At 40.9% G+C, this 25,265-nt stretch overlaps 1 protein-coding gene across 2 annotated transcripts; it reads left to right on the forward strand.

Moving 5' to 3' along the window:
* Positions 1-10,839: 10,839 nt before the first annotated feature.
* On the forward strand, positions 10,840-24,044 carry NPM1 (nucleophosmin 1). 2 transcript variants are annotated; one of them, XR_009690535.1, is made up of 12 exons: positions 10,840-11,012; positions 12,807-12,886; positions 13,450-13,569; positions 13,857-13,950; positions 14,161-14,267; positions 14,367-14,437; positions 17,864-17,918; positions 18,505-18,588; positions 19,329-19,430; positions 20,424-20,863; positions 21,172-21,246; positions 23,668-24,044. XR_009690535.1 is itself a non-coding variant. In XM_061129447.1 (11 exons), the coding sequence occupies exons 1-11, from the start codon at positions 10,955-10,957 to the stop codon at positions 23,704-23,706; spliced, it is 885 nt and encodes a 294-aa protein (XP_060985430.1). In that variant the 5' UTR covers positions 10,840-10,954; the 3' UTR covers positions 23,707-24,044. The 2 variants fall into 2 exon arrangements, 1 of the variants encoding a protein (XP_060985430.1); XM_061129447.1 differs by lacking the exon at positions 20,424-20,863.
* Positions 24,045-25,265: the final 1,221 nt, after the last annotated feature.

The raw sequence follows: 25,265 nt of genomic DNA on the forward strand, positions 1-25,265 counted from the left end.
TTGCAAACACACAGTGCAGCATGTGGGATCTAGTTCCCTGACCAGGGATCAAACCCAGGCCTCCTGCCTTCGGAGCACAGAGTCTTAGCCACTGGACTACAAGGGAAGTCCAGCGAGTAGCTTTTCTTGTGATTATATCATTTTTATTTTCATTCTGGATTTCCATGAATCCTGGCTATACATTAACCACTGATTGGACACATCATGGAGGCCGTTACTCAAGCCCCACAAGATGTTACCATCTACTGAGAGTGTAACTGAATCTTCACAAGACCAGATGAGTGACCAGTAAGTTCTAGGTACATGAATCCACTGTCACAATTCATTTGCTATAATGTAAGTTCCTTGATCTGAAGCAATGCACTGTGGAATGCTATGACAATGAAAAAGTCTGTTACATTTATCGAGTTTGATTGGGGCAGAAGCATTGTGGGCAGGGAAGGCAAGTGAAGTCGCTCAGTCGTGTCCAACTCTTTGTGACCCCATGGACTGTAACCTACCAGTGTCCTCCGTCCATGGGCTTTTCCAGGCCAGAGTACTGGAGTGGGTTGCCATTTCCTTCTCCAGGGGATCTTCCTGACCCAGGGATTGAACCTGCGTCTCCCGCGTTGTAGGCAGACGCTTTACCGTCTGAGCCACCAGGGAAGTCCTAATTTGATTGGGGCAAGTCCAAGTTTGACTGGGGCAAGTCCAAGTTTGACTGGGGCAGAAGCATTGTGGGCAGGGAAGGCAAATCTACATACAAAGTTAAGAGTGCAATCCAGTGAGAAAAACGTGCTATCTCTTCCAATATGGAGTGACCCATAAAAACAATGTAAATTATTTCTAACATCATATGACTTGTTCATTCCCCTGGGGAATAAGTTGTAAGAAGCTCATTGCTGATCTTTGCTATTGGCAGTTTGGGCTATAGAATTCCATGTTGCCAAGCCCATGCAGTCTCTGTTTCTGCCAGTTTGGCCTTTTTTGTTTTTTTAATGAGCTTTTTCAGCAGGGATGGGGTCACTGGAGAAAGAGGCTAACTGACGTTGGCAGACTCATATGATAATTAAGATTCTTTTTTCCTTAGGTTGCTCGGTCGTAAGTATTCACCTAAAATACAATTATCTTCATATCCTGTGCCCATTCAGAGAGGTCTGCCCACATATCTATTCCTCAGATTTCCTTAGCACCAATTTTCTAGTTGCCCCCACTCCAGGTCCAAATCATGAATCATTGCAGGTCTGTACTCCTGACGATTTCTTTTTCTAGGCAGAATGTACAACCAGGTACACTACTTAGACTTCTGCGTGCTGAAAGGACGCAGGGCCATGGTTGAGCAGAGCAGTTATCTATTGCTATGTAACTAACCACACCAAAACTTCATGGGTTAACATAACAATAGCTTTATTTTGCTCATGATTTACTCTTTGGGCCAGGCTCAGTAACAGTGGCTCATCTCATGTTGGAAGAGTCGGTTGGGAAACTTGACTGGGGCCTGGAGGAGGAACTTTCCATTTGGCTCACTCACATGGCTGGCAAGTTGGTGCTGGCTGTTGGCTGAAGCATACCCAGGACTACGGGCCAGTCCTCTGTTCTTCTCCATGTAGGCCGTTCCACAGGCCCCTGAGCTTTCCCAAAGTATGGTGGCAAGGTTCCAAGAGTGAGAACCTCAAGAGCCTTGGAAGTCACATAACATCACTCTGCCTTACTCTATTGGTCAAGGTGCAGGTTCAAAAGGGGGCAGAGTACATAGATTCTGCTTCTTCATGGGGGGAGTGTCAAGGTTATAGAAGAACAGATGGGGCAAGAGATATGACTGTGGTCTTCTTCAGAAATATAGTGTGCATAAAGCAGATTGAGAGAAAGGAACAAGGAAGTGGCATTAGGGACCATAGGCACCCAAGCCCATTGCCCAAGAGGCTTACATGTGTCTTCTGGATTTATCTGAACCTGATTTCATATATAGATCACTTCTACCTGAAAACAAAGTGCTGCCATGCATGCCTGACTTTATCACTGGATGAGTGGGGCAACATTCAGCTCATGATGGGCAGCTCAGTTCACACAGTAACTTGATGACCCATAGTCAGGTGTTTAGTTACCACCTGTGTCTATTAGGAAGTCATCTCAAAAGGAGACTCAAAAGGAGTCATATCAGCAGAGGATGATATAACTTTGATCCTATTTGTCTCAGCAGAGAATCATCTGTGGGGGCCTGCCAAAGTCTCCACATAGATCCCTATGTTCCACAGACACATCAAGAACCACTGGATCTTCGGGTCACAGGGCCCAAATGGTGGAGCAGCATTGTAACCTGGACTTCCTACAGAGCTTTCACTTTTTCAGGACCTACTGGAACCTGGTAGCCTTTTGGGTCACTCAGTAAATAAGTTAGAACTCTACTTACTAGAGTTAACTAGTAACTCACGGCCAAATGAGATATACCTTGCCTCCCAAGTCCAGAGAGGCTCACTAAGCCTTGTGCTTCTTTTTTGATGATAGAAGGGGACTGAAACTTGTCTTTCATCTTGGAATGTACATCTCAAGATGTCCCAGACCACTGGACCCCTAGAAATTTCACCAAAATATCTACAGTAGTTTCTATTTCCTATTCACCAGGTCCAGTTAGCATGATATCACCAATGTAACAAATCAGCTTAATATCCTATGGAAAGGTAATCAAGGTCCTTTCAGACCAGATCATGACATAGGTCCTGAAAGTTGATATAGCCCTGAGGTAGGACACTGAAGGTGCCTTGTCAGCTGAAAATAAACTGTGTCTGATGATCCTAATTAATAGACATAGGGAGGAAGAAGCATTCTCCAGATCAACAGCTTAATTGCAGGTCCTGGGGCTGTGTTGATTTACTCTAGAATTAAACTCTATCTGGAACAGCAATGCAATAGAAGTCACTACTGAATGAGTTTATGATAACCCTTTGGGCCAGGCTCACTAACAGTGGCTCATCTCATGCTGGAATATTCTGGAGAATAACCTCCAGAATAACTTGTTATTCTCCAAGACCCATCTGTCTTCTGCAAGTCCCAGAAGGCAAGATGAAGGGGGATGGGGTGGGAATCACCACCTCTTCATCTTCTTCCGAGTCCTTGATAGTGGCACTAATCTCTACAATCCCTCCAGGAATGTGGTTTTGCTTTTGGTTTACTATTTTTATAGGTCACTCTAAGTAGAGGCAGTTTTGGTGACTTCTCCCATAATAGTTTTGGCTTTTTCTCCCATAATAGCTTTCGTTCCACCGGTTAGAGAACCAATGGGGGGACTCTGTCAACTGATGAATATGTCTGTGCCAATTATGCACTCTGAAGAAAGAAAATGACAACCTCAGGTTGGCCAATTACCAATTAAGGACATGGGGAGAGCCAGAAGCCTTCATGGTGAGGTTTAAATGCAACTTCAACCATGGGCATACCATGCTAAAAAACTGGGTCTAGGCCTTAGTAGTTACAGAACTATGAGAAGCCTATATTTGTAGACTCTCTAAATCTCTTGAACCATGAGAGGGAAGAAATGGGCCCCCAAGTCCTGGAGTGGTGATATCTGAGGAGACTATGTTTGACCTCATAGGAACTCCAGCTTCCTCTGAAGCCATGGGTGTGCAGGAGTAGTCCACTGCCCCTTGCTGGAATCCCCTTGCCTGAAGATTACATAGGTTCTGACCAAGGTGGATGCCTTTCAAGATGATACTTGCCCTCCCCAACATCTGTCCCCAGCTCCCCCACTGGCTATTAGACCAGTGACAAGAGTCACTGGTCAAGTCATAGCATGGTCCAGATCTGCTAGGAAAGAAAAGGGATTATTCCCTGAAGAAGTTACATGACTTAGAACAGGGGGAAAAAATCCACTGACAATGGATTTTAAGGAATGAGAGGTGAATATAAAGTTTGTTCATAAAGAGGATCTTTTCACAGCCTAGGAATCAGTACCTCAGCAAGGTTCCTGGAGCAGCTCCAGCTGGGGTGGCTCTTGAAACTTTGGGGGAAAAAAATTATGGCTTACATAAATGCAGTTTTGTTAAAGGATGATACTGAGAAAGAGATAGCAAAACTCACTACATAAGACACCAGATGATCAGATGAAAGAGAGGGTAGAGGTTCATCCTTTCATTAAGTGATATAGATGTCTTAGTAAGGGAGACATTGTAATCACTAAGAAACTCAGGATTGGCTCTTCTCCTAGACCAGGTGGTGATACAAAGGCAAGATGGATGGAATTACCCTAATGGGCACTAAGCCTGGAGTATCATCTGTGATACAGATGAGAAGTTTCTGTCAAGCTTTATGGGAGATCCACAATGCAGACCCCTAGGGTGCTGGAGCAAGGGTAAGCAGTCTGCAGTAGAAACCACTCAAAGAATGGCATCTGCAGTGTTACTGTGTCCTGGTAAAGACTGAGTGTCTGAATGTTGAGTTTTAAGCCAGCTTTTTCACTATCCTCTTTCACCATCATCGTGGCAAATAGATGGGGAAACAGTGGAAACAGTGACAGACTTTCTTTTCCTGGGCTCCAAAATCACTGCAGATGGTGACAGCAGCCATGACATTAAAAGACGCTTATTCCTTGGAAGAAAAGCTATGATCAACCTAGACAGGGTATTAAAAAGCAGAGACATTACTTGGCTGACAAAGGTCTGCATAGGCAAACCTATGATTTTTCCAGTAGTCATGTATGGATGTGAGAGTTGGGCTAGAAAGAAAGCTGAGTGCTGAAGAATTGATGCTTTTGAACTGTGGTGTTGGAGAAGACTCTTGAGAGTCCCTTGGACTGCAAGGAGATCAAACCAGTCAATCCTAAAGGAAATCAGTTCTGAATATTCATTGGAAGGACTGATGCTGAAGCTGAAGCTCCAATCCTTTGGCCACCTGATGCAAAGAACTGACTCATTGGAAAAGCTCTTGATGCTGGGAAAGATTGAAGGCAGGCAGAGAAGGGGACGACAGAGGATGAGATGGCTGGGTGGCATCACCAACTCGATGGACATGAGTTTAAGCAAACTCCCATGATGGTGAAGTCCCATGATGGGAAGATGGTGAAGGACAGGGAAGCCTGTTGTGCTGCAGTCCATGGGGTTGCAAAGAGTCAGACACACCTGAGTGTCTGAACAACATCTGATTACAGGGTCAAATCACTGTCAGACCCACTAAATCATAAAACTTGTGACCCACTAAATCATAAAGTTGTGCTATGTGCTTAGTTGTTCAGTTGTGTCCAACTCTTTGCGACCTCATGGACTGGAGCCCGCCAGGCTCCTCTGTCCATGGGGATTCTCCAGGCAAGAATACTGGAGTGGTTTGCCATGCCCTCCTCCAGGGGATCTTCCCAACCCAGGGATCGAACCCAGGCATCCTGCATTGCAGGCGGATTTTTTATCATTTGAGCCACCGGACTCCACTGCACAATAAAACTTAATACATCCAGGATTGAGATGAAGTGGGTTCAAGGTGCACAAGCAAGTTATGTGAACAGATGGCCCAGACTCCATATCACCTACTTCCAGTGCACCAGTGCTTGTAACTGTGGCTTCTTGGGAGGCTCCCTAAAACCAGCTGACTAAGAGAGAAAACCCTAGGCTAGTTTATAGATGGGTCAGCTTAGCATGTTAGTGCAAGCTGGAAATGGATGGCTGTCACACAACACCTCCACTCAGAGGTGACCCTGAAAGACAGTGGGGAGGGAGAATCCTCCCAATGGGCAGATCTTTGGATGGTGCTTTTAGTCACCCACTTATGTGGACAACAGAAAGGTCTCATGTAAGGAAATACAAATACTCACAGGCAGTGACAAAAGGCTGATTGCCCAGGAACTAGAAGGAACAGGATTAAAAGATCAGGGACAGGAAGATCTGATAAGAGTTGGACAGGAAGGACTTAGTGACTCAACAACAACAATAACATGCTTGAAAAGGGGTTAGTTTGTGGATGTTATTATTAATTATTCTAATTATTGTCATATAATATGCCAGGAAAATGGAAAAAAACAGGAAAAAATAATCATACTTAGAAAACAGATAGAGGACTCAAATATCATGAGCTGCTTTAGGGCAACCTTAGTGTAGCGGTATTAATATTTCCTAGTCCTTCCTTCTCTTCCTTCATTTTAGACATTAGATTGGGGGTGCACACAAAATTAAAATTAATTCCCTACCTACAAGGAACTCACATGTAAACACAACGGAACATGGTAACGTTTAATAGTGGCAGTCAATGAAAGAAAAGTCCCTTCTTTTAACGCACGTGAGCCTCAGCTGAAGCAAAACTTCTTCATTCAGGACTGTTTGAGCACAGCTTGAAACCCATAGCACATTTTGGTGCTATCATCACCGCTACCTGGAATGGTTCTTATATTCTCTCTCATTAAACTCTGCCCCTCTCTCCTCTCTAAAGGTGGATGTTTCAAGTAAGGACATAATGAGAGGATGGATTTAAAATATCTGATAATAGAAAGTTAGAGGGAGAGATGGCAGTTTAGGCTCATTCCCAGATCAGTCTCCAATTTTATATTGCAGCTTTTGCATGGTGTCTTTTTTGATGAAATAGAGTTCAACAAAATATATAAATAAAAGCAATTCAAATCTTCACTAAGTTTTCAGATAATGCCAGAGTGACACAGTAAGAAGTAAATTTCTTAGTGCAAAGACAATTTCTCAAAATCTTTGGGCAGGTGGACTAGGACCATAGGAGGAAGGTGGGAGAGAGGCAGTGAATGCCAATAAATCAATTGTATGTATCCCTACTCTATGAATTTATAAGAAATCATTTGTCTTCATGTCTAACAGGTGAGTGTAAGAAAGAAAGATGTGCTGAGTTAAACAGTCCCACTTCCTACATAGAAAGCATAGTCTCTTGGGCAATGATTATTTGTCCAACAGTGGAGAGGTAAACACACAGACATAGGAGGCAAGCAGAGGTTTCTCTCTCCCTTTCATTAGCTTTGGGTTTTGGAAAAGTTACTTAACCTATTTAACCCTGTTTTCACATCTGCAAAATGAGAAGAGTTATGAGTTGAATTGTGTCCTCCCAGAACTCACATGTCCAAGTGTTAGCCCACAGTACTTCAAAATGGGACCTCATTTGGGAATATAATTGTTGCAGATGTAGTAAATTAAGTTAAAATGAGGTCATACTAGAGTAGGATGGGTCTCTAATCCAGTACAACCAGTAATCTTATTAAAAGGGGAAATTTGGACACAGAAACAAAGAGAGAATACAAAGGGAGAATACCATGTGAAGATGAAGGCAGAGATCAGAATGATGCGTATAAAAACCAAGGCACCAACCCTGCCAACACCCTGATCTCAGCCTCCAGAAACTTGAGACACTGAATTTTTCTTGTTGAAGCACCCAGTCTGTGTTGTATTGTTAAAGCACTCCTTACAAACTAATACATAGATTAAAATAGTTACAACCCCAAAGAACTGTAGTGAGATTATATGAGGTGATGCACAGGAAGTGTTTAATATGGTGATTGGCACATAGAAAGAACCTAAAAACTGGTTGCTATTGTTATTGTTTAGAGTAGATTAATAGACTCAACCAACAGTTAAGTGTATCTTAAGAGATGCAGGTTCCTGGGTAGGGAAGATCCCCAGGAGGAGGGCATGGCAACCCACTCCAGTATTCTTGCCTGGAGAATCCCGTGGACAGAGGAGCCTGGCAGGCAACGATCCATAGGGTTGCAAAGAGTCAGACACGATTAAAGCAATTTAGTACGCACACACGCACTGAGACAAGATGTACTCTGAAGTGGCCTCCCCAGTATCCACCCCGTGTTCTTTTTAGATATCTGTAAGAATATATATGAGGAATCCCTGGTGGATCAGCGGTAAAGAATACAGCTGCAAAGACCTCATGTGCTACGGAGCAACTAAGCCCATGCACCCTATTAAGCCTGTGTTCTGGAACCTGGGAACCAAAACTACCAAGCCCAAGGGCTGCAACCACTTGCACCCTAAGAGCCCATTCCTTGCAACAAGAGAAGTCACCACAACGAGAAGACCATGCACCTCAACTAGAGTGTCTCCCACTCGCCACAACTAGAGAAAAGTCAGCACAGTTACAAAGACCCAGCACAGTCAAAAATAAATAAATATTTAAAAAACCAAGTTGAACAATATATGGATCATATGTGTTAAAATATACCCAAACTCTCCCTCCCCCACCCCCACCCCCACCCCCACCCCCCAACTGTATAGTCCTTCCCTCCCCTCTGGAAGTGAAGTGAAGTCGCTCAGTCGTGTCCGACTGTAGCCTACCAGGCTCCTCCATCCATGGGATTTTCCAGGCAAGAGTACTGGAGTGGGTTGCCATTTCCTTCTTCAGGGAATCTTCCTGACCCAGGGATTGAACCCACGTCTCCTGCATTGCGGGTAGACACTTTACCGGCTGAGCCACCAGGGAAGTTCCCCAAGTCTGGAAGTACAGTCACTCAACTACTAACACTGATTAACCTTAGGGAATAGGAACGGGGATATGAGAAGAGGGGCATTTTAGTTTTTCACTTGCTTAAGTTTAAATATTTATTTAAAAGATAAGGAGTATTAATTATATTTGTAAGTCTGAGAAATGCAAAAAGTGTTTTTTTTTAAATCAGTTGATTCCATGAGATCATATCTAGACTAAGTGCCTGCAATATTGAAAGAGAAAGTGTATTTATATAACATGAGCTATGGTTCCCAAATGGTACGGTCTCTGTGCAGAGTTGTATTAAATAATTATGGTCCAGAATCCAGAAAGAAACTACAAAGTGGCTCCAACTTTTATTTGTGCAGGCTTAGAGGACATTCGGAGAAGGCAATGGCAATCCACTCCAGTACTCTTGCCTGGAGAATCCCATGGGCAGAGGAGCCTGGTAGGCTGCAGTCCATGGGGTCGCTAAGAGTTGGACACGACTGAGCGACTTCACTTTCACTTTTCACTTTCATGCATTGGAGAAGGAAATGGCAACCAACTCCAGTGTTCTTGCCTGGAGAATCCCAGGGACGGCGGAGTCTGGTGGGCTGCTGTCTATGGGGTCGCACAGAGTCGGACACGACTGAAGTGACTTAGCAGTAGCAGCAGAGGACTTTAATCCCTTCTGCACCATCCTGTAACTCCTCTCGCGAGACGCTCTCATTCTAAACGTCTAAATCCTCCTCAGCCATAGGCCTGTCCTCTCTTTTATCATTCTCAGTTTTTTTCTCTAGCAATTGCTCACATTCTGTATTTTAAAAGATCCAAGAACCAGGCTGGTGAAGACTTTTCTTCAACTGGGGGCAGGGAAAAGGGCGGGGCGGGGCGGGGTGGGGGGTGGGGAACAACAGCTTAGTCCATTCAGAGAGTGTAAGCATTGATTTCTCCAAATTTAGAAATGTGCTTCTGTTAGTAATTGGTTTATGTGCATCGTAGTTTATCTCAAGTAGATTGTATTCAGAAAAAAAGAGGGTAGGGAATTACTGCCACTGCTTTTATTCCTTACAGCACTTTTAAATTATTTCATCTGTTGACATAAAAAAGATAACTAGGGGAATCCTCGGCAAGTGTCCAGGGGCTGTGGTTGCGGGAGTGGTGGTCCTCAGTTTGTCAAAGCGTAGCTTGAGATGCTCATATCCAGGCTTATTTCCAAAGAAACTAATTAACAGGCATTTCTTACAAGTCTTATGCCTTCTTTACAGGTCAGAATCTTTTCAGGAATGTTAAAGACTAAGAAGTGCACTGCCTCAGACCCTCATATAATGAGGGTCTCATATATGCACCCTCATATAATCCTGCGAGCTGTTTTAGATGGATGTTAGTATTGAACTTGGAGCTAGAGAAGCCTATCAGTAATCACCTCACTTATTTGGGCACCGGCTGGTTTCCTTGTCTGAGAAGTGGGGATAGTCATATATACCTCACAGGACCTTACAGTGCGCGCTCCATGTCCGAGTCTTTGAGACCCTTTGGACTGTAGCTCGCCAGGCTCCTCTATCCCTGGGATTTCCCAGACAAGAACACTAGAATGGGTTTCCACTTCCTACGCTCAGGGATCGTCCTGACCCAGGGATCGAACCGGCGTCTCCTGAGTTGCAGGCGGATTCTTAACCCTGAGCCTTCGGGGAACAGCAGTTTAAAAACCTTCCGTCTGGAGAAATCACCCTGGCTTGGTTCCTGCCCTGCTCATGTGGAACAGGCCGATTTAGTCCCTTTTTGCCTCCAAATGACATAATGAGGAAGGACTTCAACTTCGGAGATGTTTCTTCAGAAAGGACAGAGCGATTAAAAACATAGTTGAATAAGTGTGACCAGCAGCTACATCTTTTCTCTCCAACAAATAATATTCCACAGTTCAGTGTATGTGGAACCACAAGCTTTAACTTTAAACAATGAATTCTGAGCCCAGGCCTTCAGGCAAGTCAAAAAAAACCCCGCAATGGTTATGTCTGTGTGGTGGCCTGCGAGGCACCAGGGGATGGAGAAAGGTGAATCGAGCCGCTCTCCGACTCACAAGCAGGACCTCACACAGCTCAACGTTGCCGTCGCCATTTTGCTGGGTGGGCTGTGCAGGCTTTTGGCGCAAGGCCCGCGCGCCAGAGCGGGAGAAGACGTGGAAGGCTTGAAGGGGGGAGATCGTGCACTACCCGGGGAAGCACGCCTGCGCACAGGCAGCAGCTGCTGCGGAGGGGTGGGGCCGGGGTACAAGTGCGCGTGCTCGGTGGTAGCCCGCGGAGTACCTGGAGGAGGTGGGGGGCGAGAGAGAAAGGAGTGAGGTTGAAGAGCGCTTGCGCGCGAGAGCGCCCGGGAGGGGCGGGTGCACCGGAGCACGCGCGCGGAAACGGGACTTGAGGAACTCTCGCGAGATCTCCAGGGTGCTATATATGTACGCGGGGAGCCCGCGTCCTTTCCCTGGTGTGATTCCGTCCTGCGCGGCTGCTCTTTCGAATAGTAGTCGTTTAATTCCGTCCGGCTTCTCTCCCGCATAAGTGCGTGCCGCCAACCCATGGAGGATTCAATGGACATGGACATGAGCCCCTTGAGGCCCCAGAACTATCTTTTCGGTAACTGCTTGGGGGGGGGGGTGTTGGAGCGAGGCCGAGGAGGGCCTGGAGGCTTTGATTGGGGGGGGGGGGTGGAATCACGTTGAGGCCTGGGTTGGCGGAGAAAACTAAGCAGGCTGGAGGTCTGGGGGAGTCGGAAGCTAGCTGCCAGGATCCTGCAGCCTGAGGGATGGGGATCCAGGAGAGTCGAGCCGGCAGCACGGAGAGGATGGTAAGGAGGGGCGGCCTGAAGGCTTGGGCATGAGCGGTCGGCGGCCTAGGGCCTGAGGTAACTTGGGAGCGACCGGTTGAGAGTTTGGCGTTAGCTGGGGCCCGTGGTAGAACTCCGGCTACAGTTATTTTGGGGGGCTTTGTGATAGTTGGTAGGCTTCTGATTTCCCGGCGGGTGCCTGATGCTGATCTCCGTGTTGGTGGTGCAGGAGGTTGTGTGGTTTCGGAGTGTGAGGCCTGAGCCTCCTTTCCGAACGAGAGGATGGATTGAGCATGGCGTTGTCATCGGGCCTCAGGGTCAGGAGCTGTAGGACCAAGACTCGGTCCCGTTGCCTCGGCCGGTTACGCGGGGAGGGGAGGTGCGGCCCGGCCGGGCTTGAGGAGGCCGCGACCGCTGGGAGCACGTGGTTGCCACGTGGTTGGGAGGAGGGGGTGTGGGCGCTACATCCGGGGCTTTCTGGTGCCTTGTCACCCCCAAGCTTGGAGACCTAGGGCTTAATTGAGGCTGGTGGGCGGGAAATGTTAGGTGAAGTGGTTGGTAGCGCCAGGACTCGGGACGTCTTTGTTCAGTGCTTAACATCTATGTTGGTAGTACTCCTTTAGAGAACCCTTTTTCAAATTCCACCGCGCCCACTTTACAGATGTGGTACTGAACTTAGAAGCGGCTTAAGGACAATTAGACGACCCTTGCTTCCAGAACTGTTGCGTTACAAATGATTTGGGGCGGTAGAGGGCCTTCTGTTAAACTTGTAAGGTTTTGGGGATTTCCCTCTCACGCACGGTGAGGGTCTTTCTTGGTTTTCAGTCTCACTAAACTTAGTTGTTGAAGCCATTTCCTTGTGTCAGGCTTTGAGGCATCTCTTCCAGTAACTATTAGATGGTAATTAAATAGAACTATTTAAAATTTAATTCTGATGGTATTTCAAATAATTTGCCTATTCATGAGTGGTAGTAATAACATGCACTATATACGTTAAGGCTTTTATTCCTAGCATTTTGAAAAACTAGCGTTTCGGATCTATATCAAACTTTTTATGTTAACTGTATTGGAAATATCCTTAACATAGTTCCATGTCTTAACTTCGGAGCAGAATTTAATGTACATGATTTCTGACACCTCAAAAGTGGAATGTTGACCCGTGTGGGGAGTTTTAGTTCTACATTTGTAGTTTTTCTGCTACAAATAACAAGCTGTTGATGTAGGTGTTTGTGTAACCCTTGCCACTTCTAAATTTGGCACTTGGGAGTTTTGGTAGGTAATCAACTTTTTTAAATAGTGGGATTTTATCAACATTGTTAGGGTGGGTTTCAATTCCAGCTTTACTGGAATTTTTGATCCTATTTCTGAGACCATGTAGTTGAGAATTAAATAGTATAGTGGGAAAGTGGAATTTATAACGCTCTGTATGGATATTATTTGATGTTGATAAACCTGTGTTCAAGAAATCCAGGGAGTGGTACCTCTTCCTTTTTGGTAGCTAGAATAGTAAAAATTCCTTTACAAGTTAACTCTTTAGTTACACACACTGAAGTTTCAGTGTTATTTTTCTCCTTGTTACAGTTGGTTTTGTTCTTAATTTACAGGTTGTGAACTAAAGGCTGACAGAGATTATCACTTCAAGGTGGATAATGATGAAAATGAGCACCAGTTATCTTTAAGAACGGTACTTAATCTTTTCAAAATAAATTAGAAAACTTTTCTGGATTTCAGCCTCTTAGTTATTACTTAAGTGTGGCTTGATACTTTATAATAGTGTTTTTCTGAGTTGTACCTACTTGATTTTCTAAATGTGTGTGCAGGAAACTTGGCCTCTTCACCACTTACTTGGCAATTGTAAAGTCCAGTCACACTGTTCAGCTTTCCTTATTAGTGTACTTCGCTTCTTCAGTTGGATTAAAAAGCCTTTTAAGAGAGTGATCGATACAGATCTTACTTTGTTTTCCACAGACAGTAGCCTATAGCCTACAACCTAATTTGTAGGTGGCTGATAAATGTTAGGTGACTTATACTTTGCATGCGTGATGACATAATCAAATGTGTTTTTCTGTGTTTAGATTTACTGAATCTTAATCACATAAAACTTGAAGACAGCATTGTGCTCAAGTCAGTTTCTCTGGTCAGTGGTAATAATGAAAGGTTATAATTGTCTACTTTTAAAAACAACTAGTTTGCAGGGCTTTGTAGAATGGTGGAAACTAAGTTGAAGCACTGTTTTTCTCTTTACAGGTCAGTTTAGGGGCTGGAGCAAAGGATGAGTTACACATTGTTGAAGCAGAGGCAATGAATTATGAAGGCAGTCCAATTAAAGTAACACTGGCAACTTTGAAAATGTCTGTACAGCCAACGGTAAGGGTGCTTTAGTACTTTTAGGCTAATTTTGTCTAATTAGATTTTAGTCTATTCTGTTTCATTAAGGTGGATGTCATTTAGGTTACTCTTCTGTCACTGGGGTAACTGATAACTCTTGAACATGGTGGTAGCTGCTTGTTTATGAAAAAACTGGCTCACTGATTTGTTCATTTGGCTGATGGGTTTGCTTGTTCAGAAACATTTTAAAGTTAGGAACAGATTTTATACCAAACATGTAACTTTTTTTCCCCCACAATATTTAGTGGTTTATAATTTCTTTTTAGGTTTCTCTTGGGGGCTTTGAAATTACACCACCTGTGGTCTTACGGTTGAAGTGTGGTTCAGGGCCTGTGCATATCAGTGGACAGCACTTAGTAGGTATGTTACAGTGTTTATTCTTTTTAATGCAGTTGCCTTGTTCCCAATTTGGACTTTATTATATAAGTATGTTTAGTTCTGGTGCTACTGTCTGTAATAGGTTCAAGTGGGAACCTAGTAATTTATAACTAGAAAAGCAGTTTTTTTTTTTTTTTTCCTGAGTTCTTGCTGTTGAGTTTTAGTAGTGGCTAATAAAGAATTTTATTTTAGCTGTGGAGGAAGATGCAGAGTCAGAAGATGAAGAGGAGGAGGATGTGAAACTCCTAAGTATATCTGGAAAGCGGTCTGCTCCTGGAAGTGGTAGCAAGGTTCCCCAGGTATGGATGTAATTTGCTACACATAATTTATTCTTGCCTTCAGTTCAGTAGTTTGGATTAACACTTACTCATGAGTATGTGTCCAATTATTTTTTTAAGAAAAAAGTAAAGCTTGCTGCTGATGAAGATGACGATGATGATGAAGATGACGACGATGATGATGAAGACGAGTAAGTAGTAAGCCCTTAGAAACTTGACGTAGTTGTATGGGAGTGATTATGAAAACAATTTATCAAAATCATCATGTGGGATTAAGTAATTGTTTTAGTTACACAAGAGGTGAATGGTCAGTGGTTGTCAGTTTGTGTTAAAGGATGAAGTATGTGGCATTTCCTAAATATATTTGACTAGGTTCCTTTTTTTTCCTGAGGAGGATTTAGTGGACACATTACTGTATGCTAAGTTTGCTGTATTTTATTACTGTACAGTAATAAATGGATTAGGCCTACAAAGAATCTGAATAGCTCCAGCTGTATACATTTTGTAAGTTGTTACATGATGATTTTTTTCCCCATAAAGGATTTTGGCCCATGATTATCTGGTCCTTAGGAGAGAATTAGATTCTAAAAGGGAGTAGGGTTTTATTGGAGAGTTTAATGATCATAAACAAGATTTGATATGTTTGTTAACTAGGTTGGACTATGGTAAAGTTACAAACATGCTATGGAATAAAATGCTATTCATAATTAGTCTTTCCTATATGTAGCAATATAAAAATTTGTTAGTATTGAATGTTTAATTGCCTGCCAGCTTTGTTCTTGAGTTCTCATGTTGGTCCATATATACTGAAACTGGAATCTAAGACAGACTCTGAGAGAACATGCACTAATGAAAAATAAAATCTGCAAATCAGATTTTCAGTAACCTCAACTAGTCAAGCTGGTAGTTATTTTAAAAGGTCTTGGAGCATGATAATGAAAGCAGAAAATATGAAAGAGCTGAATGCTTAAAATTCTAAGTTACCTGCATATCACACAACAAACAGTATAGTTGGTGTTTGTTACTACTTGATTATGCTTGGGCTTTCAAGACTTCCTATCTTTAAAAGGGATAATTCCTGATGTAACTACAATGTAAATAGTTGGTGTTCTTGTCTTCCATGTCTCCTTTAAGTTTTCTTTAGTTAGGTGATTAGGGAGGAATGAAAAGTGTAGATGGTAACCGGGTCCAAATCAGGAAGATTTTTGGTACAAGGCGGGAAAAGTGTATAGTCAGATATATGAATAAGTAGAGGCAGTTAATAGATCCTGTTGAGGGTACCGAAGTTTAGAGTCCGTTGGTTAGGAGACAGTGACCAATGGGTCCTGTTTTGGGGGTGGAAAGGGTATGGTGTGGGGTTGGTTGACTTGCTGTTGATGTAAGTAAGAAAAGCTGAAGACCATTGTGTACGTTAAAAGTTTAATATGGCCAACACACCGTTGTTAACTATATTCCAGTATAAAAAGTTTAAAAGTTAGTATGGTTTACAAATGCAACCTTGGTAGATTATTGTTATTCTGAGTGGCCCAGGGAACTATAATGGGTATTTAAGGACAGTTTTTAGTGGGCCCAGAAAGTGTTAGGTGCTCACGCCTGGTTGGCCTGGGGCCCCTGTTGGGCAAGAGTGGGCCATTCCCCAGGTGGCCTGTGCTCAGGGCTGGGTCCTGATGCTCCTTGAGCGGTGCTTCCTTCCGGGTTGTAGGTTTTCCCACAGGAGCCAGGTCAAGTGAGGCGGTGGTGGAGACTCTTCTGGTTCTACATTGAAGTAGCAATGAGAAAAGTGGGGTTCTCCAGAAAAAACATCCTCTCCACCTGTTTTATTAGGCAATATTCTGATGCTTAAAACTGCTTACAGTACTGGTAGTGGTTGTATACAAAATCACTGTCATCTTACTTTTCATATGGGGGTACCACGTGTAGTTTTTGGGTGCTAGGGCCAAAATTGATAAAATCACTAATAAAAGTCACTTAAGAGATGTTCTATGCTTTTAGTGTAAAGTATATGGTACTTGATCCAGTTAACACAGCAGATGTTTTTCTCTGGTATTGGAAAAGAGGTGTTTCTTTGGTTGAACATAGATGAAGTTGTCTTATTTTTGAGACTATGTAATACTCAGTTTGTGAGGTAATTAAAATTTCAAGCAGTTCCACTATTTCCTGTTTCAGACTTTGGACTTCTCTAATAGTTGCATTCCACCCCCCCCAGTTTGCACATTGAGAGTACAATTCTGTAGTTTATGGTATATGCCCAGTTGTGCAGCCAATTTCAGAGCATTTCATCACCTCAGAAGAAACCATGGTATAACCCCTCATTTTCTTCAGCTCTAGTCAACTGCTAATACACTTTTTTTTTTTTTTAATTTGTCTGTTTTGGATATTTCATATAAATGGAATCATAGTGTGTGCCCTTTTCTGCTAGTTGGTTTCACTTAGCCTCAATATTTTTAAGATTCACCTTTGTAGCATGTGCTAGTACTTGTACTTGTTTTGTATTATTGAGCTATAAGAACTTTTGTATGTTTTGGAAACAAATCCCTTAGAATTTACAAATGTTTTCTCCCATCCCATGTGTTGTCTTCTTTGTGTGACAGTCCCTTACAGACAAGGTTTTTACTTTCATAAGGTTCAGTTAATTTTATTATTTGTGCTTTTGGTGTCAAACAAGAAACCATTCCAGATTTATAGTTTAGCTCATTTTTGATCTTTTGTCCATTTTGAACTAAGTTTTGTATATATTGTGAGGCAGGAGCCAGTTACTGTGAATAGCCAGTAGTCCCAGCACCATCTGTGAAAGATCTTTCCCCATTGAATGGTCTTTCCCCCCTTTTTGAAAATAGTTACCATGCTTACATAGTTTTGTTTCTGGATCCTTCAGTTCTATGTCTGTCCTACCACTAGTAAACCATTCTGATTTCTGTTGCTTTGTAGTTTTTATACACCTCAGTTTGTAATTACTTAACATGAGTGAGTCGACATTGTTCTTTCTCAAGGTTCATTTTGACTTCCTTGAGCTTCAATGTGAGTTTTAGTATCAGTTTCTATGGAGAAGCCACCTAGGATTCTTTTAGGGATTGTTAAATCTGTAAATTAATTTGTGTGGGATGTTGCTATTTTAATTTCTTTAACCCTATTTTCATTTTTAAACATCTCTTTTCAGTGGTAAAAAATAACACTGTACCATCTTAACTATTCGAAGCGAGCAGTTTAGTAGTTTTAATAATAATGACGTTGTGTAACAGGTCAGGCCCATCTAGTAATACTAAAAACCATAACCACTGAATAAAAAGTCCCCATTTCCACCTTTCCCCTGGCAGCCACCCATCTTCTGGTTTCTGTAGTGATTGCTTTGGATAAACCTCCAATAAGGGCGTCGTACAGTATTCATCTATCTAGTGACGGTCTGACAGTCTTCCCTTGGTATGATGTCTGTGCAGTTCATCCATACGCTGCATTTGATAGCATTTCCCTTAAGGACTGTGCTTTCAGTCCTTTTGTCGACCCCCAAAAGTTTGATTTGCTTTGATTGACTAAACTTGTGGGTTCATCCACTTTCTGGATAAGCTTTCTAGATTTGTTGAGTACATTGAATAAGTAATAAGCACTTACTTCATTTGTAGTGATGATGATGACGATTTTGATGAGGAAGTTGAAGAAAAAGCTCCAGTAAAGAAAGTAAGTAAGATACAGTAATTTAAGATTGTTGGAAATAGTTAAATAATAAAAGGTGGGGATTTTTGATTTCTTTGGCTTGTTTGATGGTTATCAAAAGTTGTCACAGAAGATGCTGATCTCCCACTTAAAATTGCTCTTGAATAGGGCTGTTTTGGAAACATTCCTAATAGTGAGGAGTTAACTTGTTCTCTGTGTAGTAGTAGCCTTCTCCCCATTAGCCCTTTTGTGAAAATGACTATTTTATCTTAACTGCTGCTTTTACATGCTTTGGGGCAGTTTAATTTGCAGTGCTATGTCTGTTTACATGGTTTGGGCTTCCCTGATTGCTCAGACAGTAAAACGTCTGCCTGCAATGCAGGCAGACCTGCCTGGGTTCAATTTCTGGGTCAGGAAGACTCCCCTGGAGAAAGCAATGGCACCCCACTCCAGTACTCTTGCCTGGAAAATGCCATGAATGGAGGAGCCTGGTGGGCTGCAGTCCATGGGGTCGCATAGAGTAGGACACACTCAGTGACTGATGACTACAGCAAGTCTGTTCTGTAGGGAGGGGCATTGGTTAAGATTAATGTGATGAATTTAATTGCAGTCTGTACGAGATACTCCAGCCAAAAATGCACAAAAATCGAACCAAAATGGAAAAGACTCAAAACCATCAACACCAAGATCAAAAGTAAGTGGTAACATACGTACAGATGCAAGCTTCATTGATGTAGTTAGGTTCTACTGTTCTCATAAAATTTGGTAGGTCTTTGGAGAACGACTTTAGGGTGACAAAACAGCTAAAATGTGCTTATTTTATTGGCATTCATCCTATACTGGACAACAAAGTTTTAAACTGCATGGGTCCATTTATCATGGATTTAAGTGGTAAACACCATAGTACTGCACATCCATGGTTGGTTCAGCCTGGATGCAGAGGGATCACAGATGTGGAGGGCTGACAGTAAGTTGGTAATACACGAATGACCAAATGACCACGGTGAGTGCTGGGGTGATCTATTGACATTCACGGGTCAACTGTATATTGCTGCTGGCTTTCTCATAAGGGAGAAAGCCAACAAAGATTTTTGTGATATTGTGTTATTCAAGGGTTCTTGCTTATATCTAAAAGGTATATTTATCACATAGGGCAGTTTCTCACAGCTGGCTGCATATTGGGAGATTTTCTCTTAAGTTCTATGGAGTGGGCCCCAGGCATAAAACTGTAATACCTTTGATTTATTCTTAGGGACCTTCTAGTTTCCAATTAAGGAATAATTTAAGGGCAAAAATAATTATTCAAATGATTAATTAATTTGTATTGGTAACTCAACTCTGGTGTATACACACTTGTTTTTACAGTAAAGGATTTAAGAATTTTATTTATTGAGAAAATCCAGATCCTGTGTTGAAATTTACTTTTTCTTTCAGGGTCAAGAATCCTTCAAAAAACAGGAAAAAACACCTAAAACACCGAAAGGACCTAGCTCTGTAGAAGACATTAAAGCAAAGATGCAAGCAAGTATAGAAAAAGTGAGTGAGAGAGTCTTCCTTAAGGAAACCTTCTGGGGATTGGAACAGAACTGTTTCTCATTTTATACCTGCCCTTTTGTGGTGTGAAACTTTCTCAAAAATGGCTAACTAGTTTATAATCTCTGGTGATTTTTTTTTTTTTTTTTTTGTATATTTGAATTTACATATGCTTTATTTTCCATTATAAAAGGAATACAAATAAGTTGATGGTAAGATATATTCTGACTTTAGATGTTAAATTAGACCATTTCCCATTGCCTGTTCTGTTCATAAGATTCCACAGTACCAGCAGAGGGCGTATGAGTCTTCTAAAGCAAACAGCTGGAAATGTAGTCTGGCTGTTACAGTTTAAAAAAAAATTACATACTTTTGACTAGTCAGAAACATTCTCCAACAAATAAATTATTTCTATTTGCCTTTTGCACCAAGGTGTCACCAGTCAATACATGTGATACTTGAATATTTGAATGACAAACATGTTTATATTTAGTTATCTTTTGTCTTAAATAGTGGGAACATGTGAGGAAAAGATTAGCTTTTGTCCTACTTGCTTGATTTGGAGTTGGGAGAATCTCCTTTTCATGGACTTTAGTGAACTCTGGAGTATAGCGTAATTGATTTAAATGCCTTGAAACATTTGAGAGGAACCTTTAAAATTCTGTGAGCAGAATTAATATTCTTAGACCTCAGTTAATGAGAATAAATGTAGAATTGAGAGGAAAAGTTAGTAACTCCTTTTCCCTTGTTTTTCCAGTGCTTTAGGTTCTGCAAGGCTTCGGTAGATTTCCTTTGCTTATGCAGTTATGAGTCAGTTGGAAAACTAACATTTTAGAACCAGAATGTATTTCTTGATTTTGTTTCAGTACTGCTGTAAATCTTACAGCCTTCCTGGTATCACTGTGTTTTTATCCCTTGCATACAGTGCTAGACTGACAATTTAGATATCCTCCCCCTCAATTTTAATATGGTCCTATCTCCTTGGTTTAATTGCAGGCGCATTGAACAGTCCTGGGCACTACTGGTAAATTAAGCCCAAAGATGGGGAGAGGAAAAGGAGAGACACATATAGTCCAAACTGAGTATCATCAGCAGTCCAGACTGAAGTCTTCTGTTTTAATCTCAATCCCCTTTCCTGATTGGCCACCCACCCATGCCCCTTCCAGGCTGGAAGCAATCAATTGATCTCCTGAAACACTTTGCCTGCTATGATTCAGTGAACCTTATACTTTGCTTTCTATTTGTGCAATTGCCTCACCTCTGACCATGTATTTCCCTAGCTGCTCAATAAATATTTGAATCAAATAACAGATGTGACAGTAATTTAAAAATGTAAATTAAAGCCAGGTTTATTTTCTAGGTGATAAGGCAGTTAAGAAAAGAATTCACCACACCTGAAACTCTTTTGATCTTTCTAAAATGCATAGAAGATTCAGGTTAACAATTTTTGTCACTTGTGTGTATGATACTCAAAGGGGCTATATGTTTTTTAGAGTGGCTGGGAGTGGGTGGGCGGAAGTCAGAAACTTACTCTGTATGGAAGACCTAGGTCCTAATATGTTGTGCAAACATCTTTCTAGGCTTTTTTTAAAAAGGGTTTATTCGGTATTAAAAGATTTGAAAGGACAAGGAATGATCACAAATAATCCCATGTAATAAATAGCACGCACATCTTTGAGGAATTTCATAATGATCTCCCTCAAAAAGTGTTTCTATACTTACCCTTATGCTTTTGTCTCCATAGGGTGGTTCCCTTCCCAAAGTGGAAGCCAAGTTTATCAATTATGTGAAGAATTGTTTCCGGATGACTGACCAGGAGGTAACTGAACTTTCTGGAGACATGACCAAATCCAGAATTTTTATTGTGATTTATTATGGTTGTTTAGTCTCTTTAGGTATTGGCTTCTTTTAAAAGGTTCCTAGCCACAGACAATACTTCAGATTAAATACATGGAAACTCTTAAGAATTTAGTTGGCAAAAACTGAGAAGATAACTTTTTTAGTACATTTTTCCCAGCTTTTATATAGTTGGTAAGTTATTTCTTGGTTACTGAACTCAGTTTGCTTTTGGTACTATGTTGGCTAAGGAAATGAGCTGTGGTTTTCCTTGCTGCTCCATTTGGCTCCTTGGGGCAGTCTGGTCTTTTTGCTTTCTTACGAGTTGGCAGAGGTGATTTTCTCCATAGATGTTATGGGAAGTACATGTTGCTGAAATAGACCTAAGTGTAAAATCTGGAAGCAGGAAGCCAAATTGTACTCAATATATTGACTTAGATTTTGTATTTCTCAATATGAAGGTATTTCGTCAGTAAAAGAAAAATCTTGCATTTATTTTTACTGTCTCCTAGTTGTTGACTCAGGTTGTAAAGGAAAATGTGGAAGCTGTCACACAAGGTTGCTAGGCATTATGTACATACAGGCCATGTTCTGTGTGGTTTTTGTCACGACTCCCTAAATCCCCTGTGTTCAGCTTTCTTCAGTAAATTAAGAAATTTGTTATTAGAGCTCTTTTTCTGCCACAGTATTTAGTACTTAAATCACTTAATGGCAACACTTTTTCTCAGGTTTGAAAGTCTTTCAGTGATTTAATATTCTTTACGTGAGTTCAGCCTTCATTGCCATGGCCTTGAGATGATCAGATTGAATCTTTTTGATTCTTTTGGTTGCTGTTCTGTCTTTATGTATATTTGAATTCCAGAATGCCAGTGTATATTTTGTGAATTTTCTGAATAGTGGACATTTTAGTAAAAATAAAAGCCCTTTTAAAAATGGTGCAGTAGATAGTTGTTAATTCAGTGTTGAAAATCGTGGAAAGTGAGATATATAAATTGTCATCTGTAACTGATAGGCATAAGAGATACATAATTTAAGCTAATACCAAAGGAAGTGGTAAAATACAATTTTGATTAAGAAAAATTCACATGAAGATAAAGAGGTGAAATTGGAAAGGCCTTCCAAATAGTATAATATCAGTCTTGTAGCTGAAATGACTGAACTCACTGCTATCAGAAGTATTTTCTGACTTCAAAACTGAAAGTATATTTTGAAGTGCCAGGGTGAAATTTCTGTAATAATGAAAAATATGATAATTCACTTCACTAATAATGGAAATTATCAAAACACTGAATGCGTCACATTTTTATTGCATAGTTGCAGATACGAATAATCACAATGTATAAAATATCTTCCCATTGCTTGTGCAGTTTTTCTTTAGAGATGCTTGTGAGAATTAGGCTAATAAAATTTAGATGGGACCTGAGAAATAGCAACTTTTTGCAGAAACTCTTGAGTTAAAAAGTTAAGAAAATGTACTACCTTTTGAGGAAATACTGCAGATAAAAGTTTTGCTGAATGTTGTACAAAGGTACAAACAATGTTCGGTCAAAGTTGAAGCATGAATTACTCTAAGATCAGTATTCTCTATAAAGCAGGTCAAGGAACATCTGATAACCTTTTGACTTTCAAATACTATGAAATATATTGTTTGATATTTGTATTTTTAACTTAATGATTAGAGAATGACATGATACTCAGTTCCTGTTGATTTGAAGCACTGCAATATTACTAGTTCTCAGGAATGGAAAGACAAGTCATGGAAGATGGATTTATGTGTTAAAACTGGAAGAGCTTGTCTGAGTAACTAATAGGCGAACATGTTATATATACTGCCTCATATGTCTTCTCATTAATAAAATAATTTGGATGTGACCACTCTAGAAACTTAAAATGTACCAGGATATAAGCCTAACTAAGGAATTTATAAGCAAATTCTGTAAAACAAGGAACTATTAAGATATCATGGAAATATAATTAGAGATAAAGGATATAACTGGTACATTTATATAGTTTATTTCAGATAAATGTAACTTTTTAGTTTGTGTCCCATATACAGGTGCATGTTTTTCTCTGAATTTGGCCCTAAAGCAGGTGGCATTGAGGCAACATTGACCAAACTAGTCTTGATTTCCTTAGCTAAATGTCTAAGCTGTTAAGTGTGTATTAGTATGAGAGTGACTTTGCCTACAAGAATCATAAGATTTTATGTTCAAATTGAAGTATTAGAAATTAAATTATGAGTATAAATTTCCTTGAAATCAGTTATTAATTATCTAGAGTGAACCTTTTTGGTGGTGGAATGACAAATAGCTATTTTGAATTTTACAAAGAGACGTGGTTTAATTTATTGGTGTCTATGAAGTGTTGTGGTTTTTCAACCACATTTCTTTTTTTTTTTTTCCAGGCTATTCAAGATCTCTGGCAGTGGAGGAAGTCTCTTTAAGAAAATAGTTTAAACAGTTTGTTAAAAATTTTCCGTCTTATTTCATTTCTGTAACAGTTGATATCTGGCTGTCCTTTTTATAATGCAGAGTGAGAACTTTCCCTACCGTGTCTGATAAATGTTGTCCACGTTCCATTGCCAAGAATGTGTTGTCCAAAATGCCTGTTTAGTTTTTAAAGATGGAACTCCACCCTTTGCTTGGTTTTAAGTATGTATGGAATGTTATGATAGGAATAGTAGTAGTGGTGGTCAGACAGATGGAAATGGTGGGGAGACAAAAATATACATGTGAAATAAACTCAGTATTTTAATAAAGTAGCCCTGTTTCTCTTTCTTAATCCTCTTTATACTTTGTCAGAGAAATATATTTACATAATCAAATGTTCCTCAGACCTTCCTACCACCCAACCTAGCCTTTTCACTCCCAAAGAAAATCTGGCATGTTAAGTAACCCGCAGCAGCCTTTCTCAACCTGGATTCTCCGTGTGAACCAGAACAGAAAATGCTTTCTGGGACTATCTTTTCAGTTTATCCAAAATAGCACATAACATACTTGAGATTCTTGGGGGAGGATAGTTTATTGCATGTATGGTTACATGAGCACGTTTGGGGACTAATCCTTAGAACCCCTTTAACTGCCTCAGCAAGATTCAACTGCAGGACAGGGCAAGGTTCCTTGTCTTGTTCTGCTGTCATGTGTCCTCCAGTAGTTTCTAATATTGCTTTACTGATGCTGTTAGGTCTTGCAGTTTTCTGGACCCTGGGTGGACTGTGGGTCTAGTCTCAAGACTCTTGGGTGTTTCCTTGGGAGATTTAAGCCTCCTACTAAACTCCCATCCATTCTTAGGCTTTCTGTATGATTCTTTGTTTATCCTCATTCCTGTTTGTTTAAACTTTAGGGGAGAGACTTTATTTTCTGTCTTCAAATTTGTGTTGGTTTTCTTTTTTTAATTTCCAAATGTTCTTCCTTAGTTCTTGGGATATAGTATCTAGAGTCTGGAAAAGAACTTTCTTATCCATGCATTGTTGACTCATTACCCCACTCCCAGCCTATTAATTTTATATTTTATATTGATTAGAAGGGTGTTACTTGATGACTGCATTTTAGTTCCAGATTATTTTGATGGAGGTCTGAAGATATTAGCCTTTCCATCTCTGGGGTAGTTTCCAAAGTAGATTAATTTTGGAGGGTGGCAAAAAATACTGGGGCAGTACTATTGTCTTGTCTAATCTGTTTCCAAGTGTTAGGTTTCTCCTCTAGTCATTTACGTTGTGATTTTCTTCATCGATTATTCAGTTATATCTGAATAAGTTGTGTCTGCCCTTGTAGCTCTTTATTTTAATGGAGGCATACTAGGAGATGGTAAATGTTCAGTGTTCTTTATTGAAATCACATCTATTTTAAAAGATGTTTATGTACTTCAGTTTTAAAAGATGATCTACTTTAAATTGATAGTAGAGTCCCAAATCACTTAGCCATCCTATATTGAAAAATTGCTGGTGTTCAAATAATGCAACTGCAGTAAAATTGAGTCATTCCTTCCCTAGGTAGTGTTTTT

Source organism: Dama dama, chromosome 25 (genome assembly GCF_033118175.1).
Source record: "Dama dama isolate Ldn47 chromosome 25, ASM3311817v1, whole genome shotgun sequence".
NCBI classification, from domain to species: Eukaryota; Metazoa; Chordata; class Mammalia; order Artiodactyla; family Cervidae; genus Dama; species Dama dama.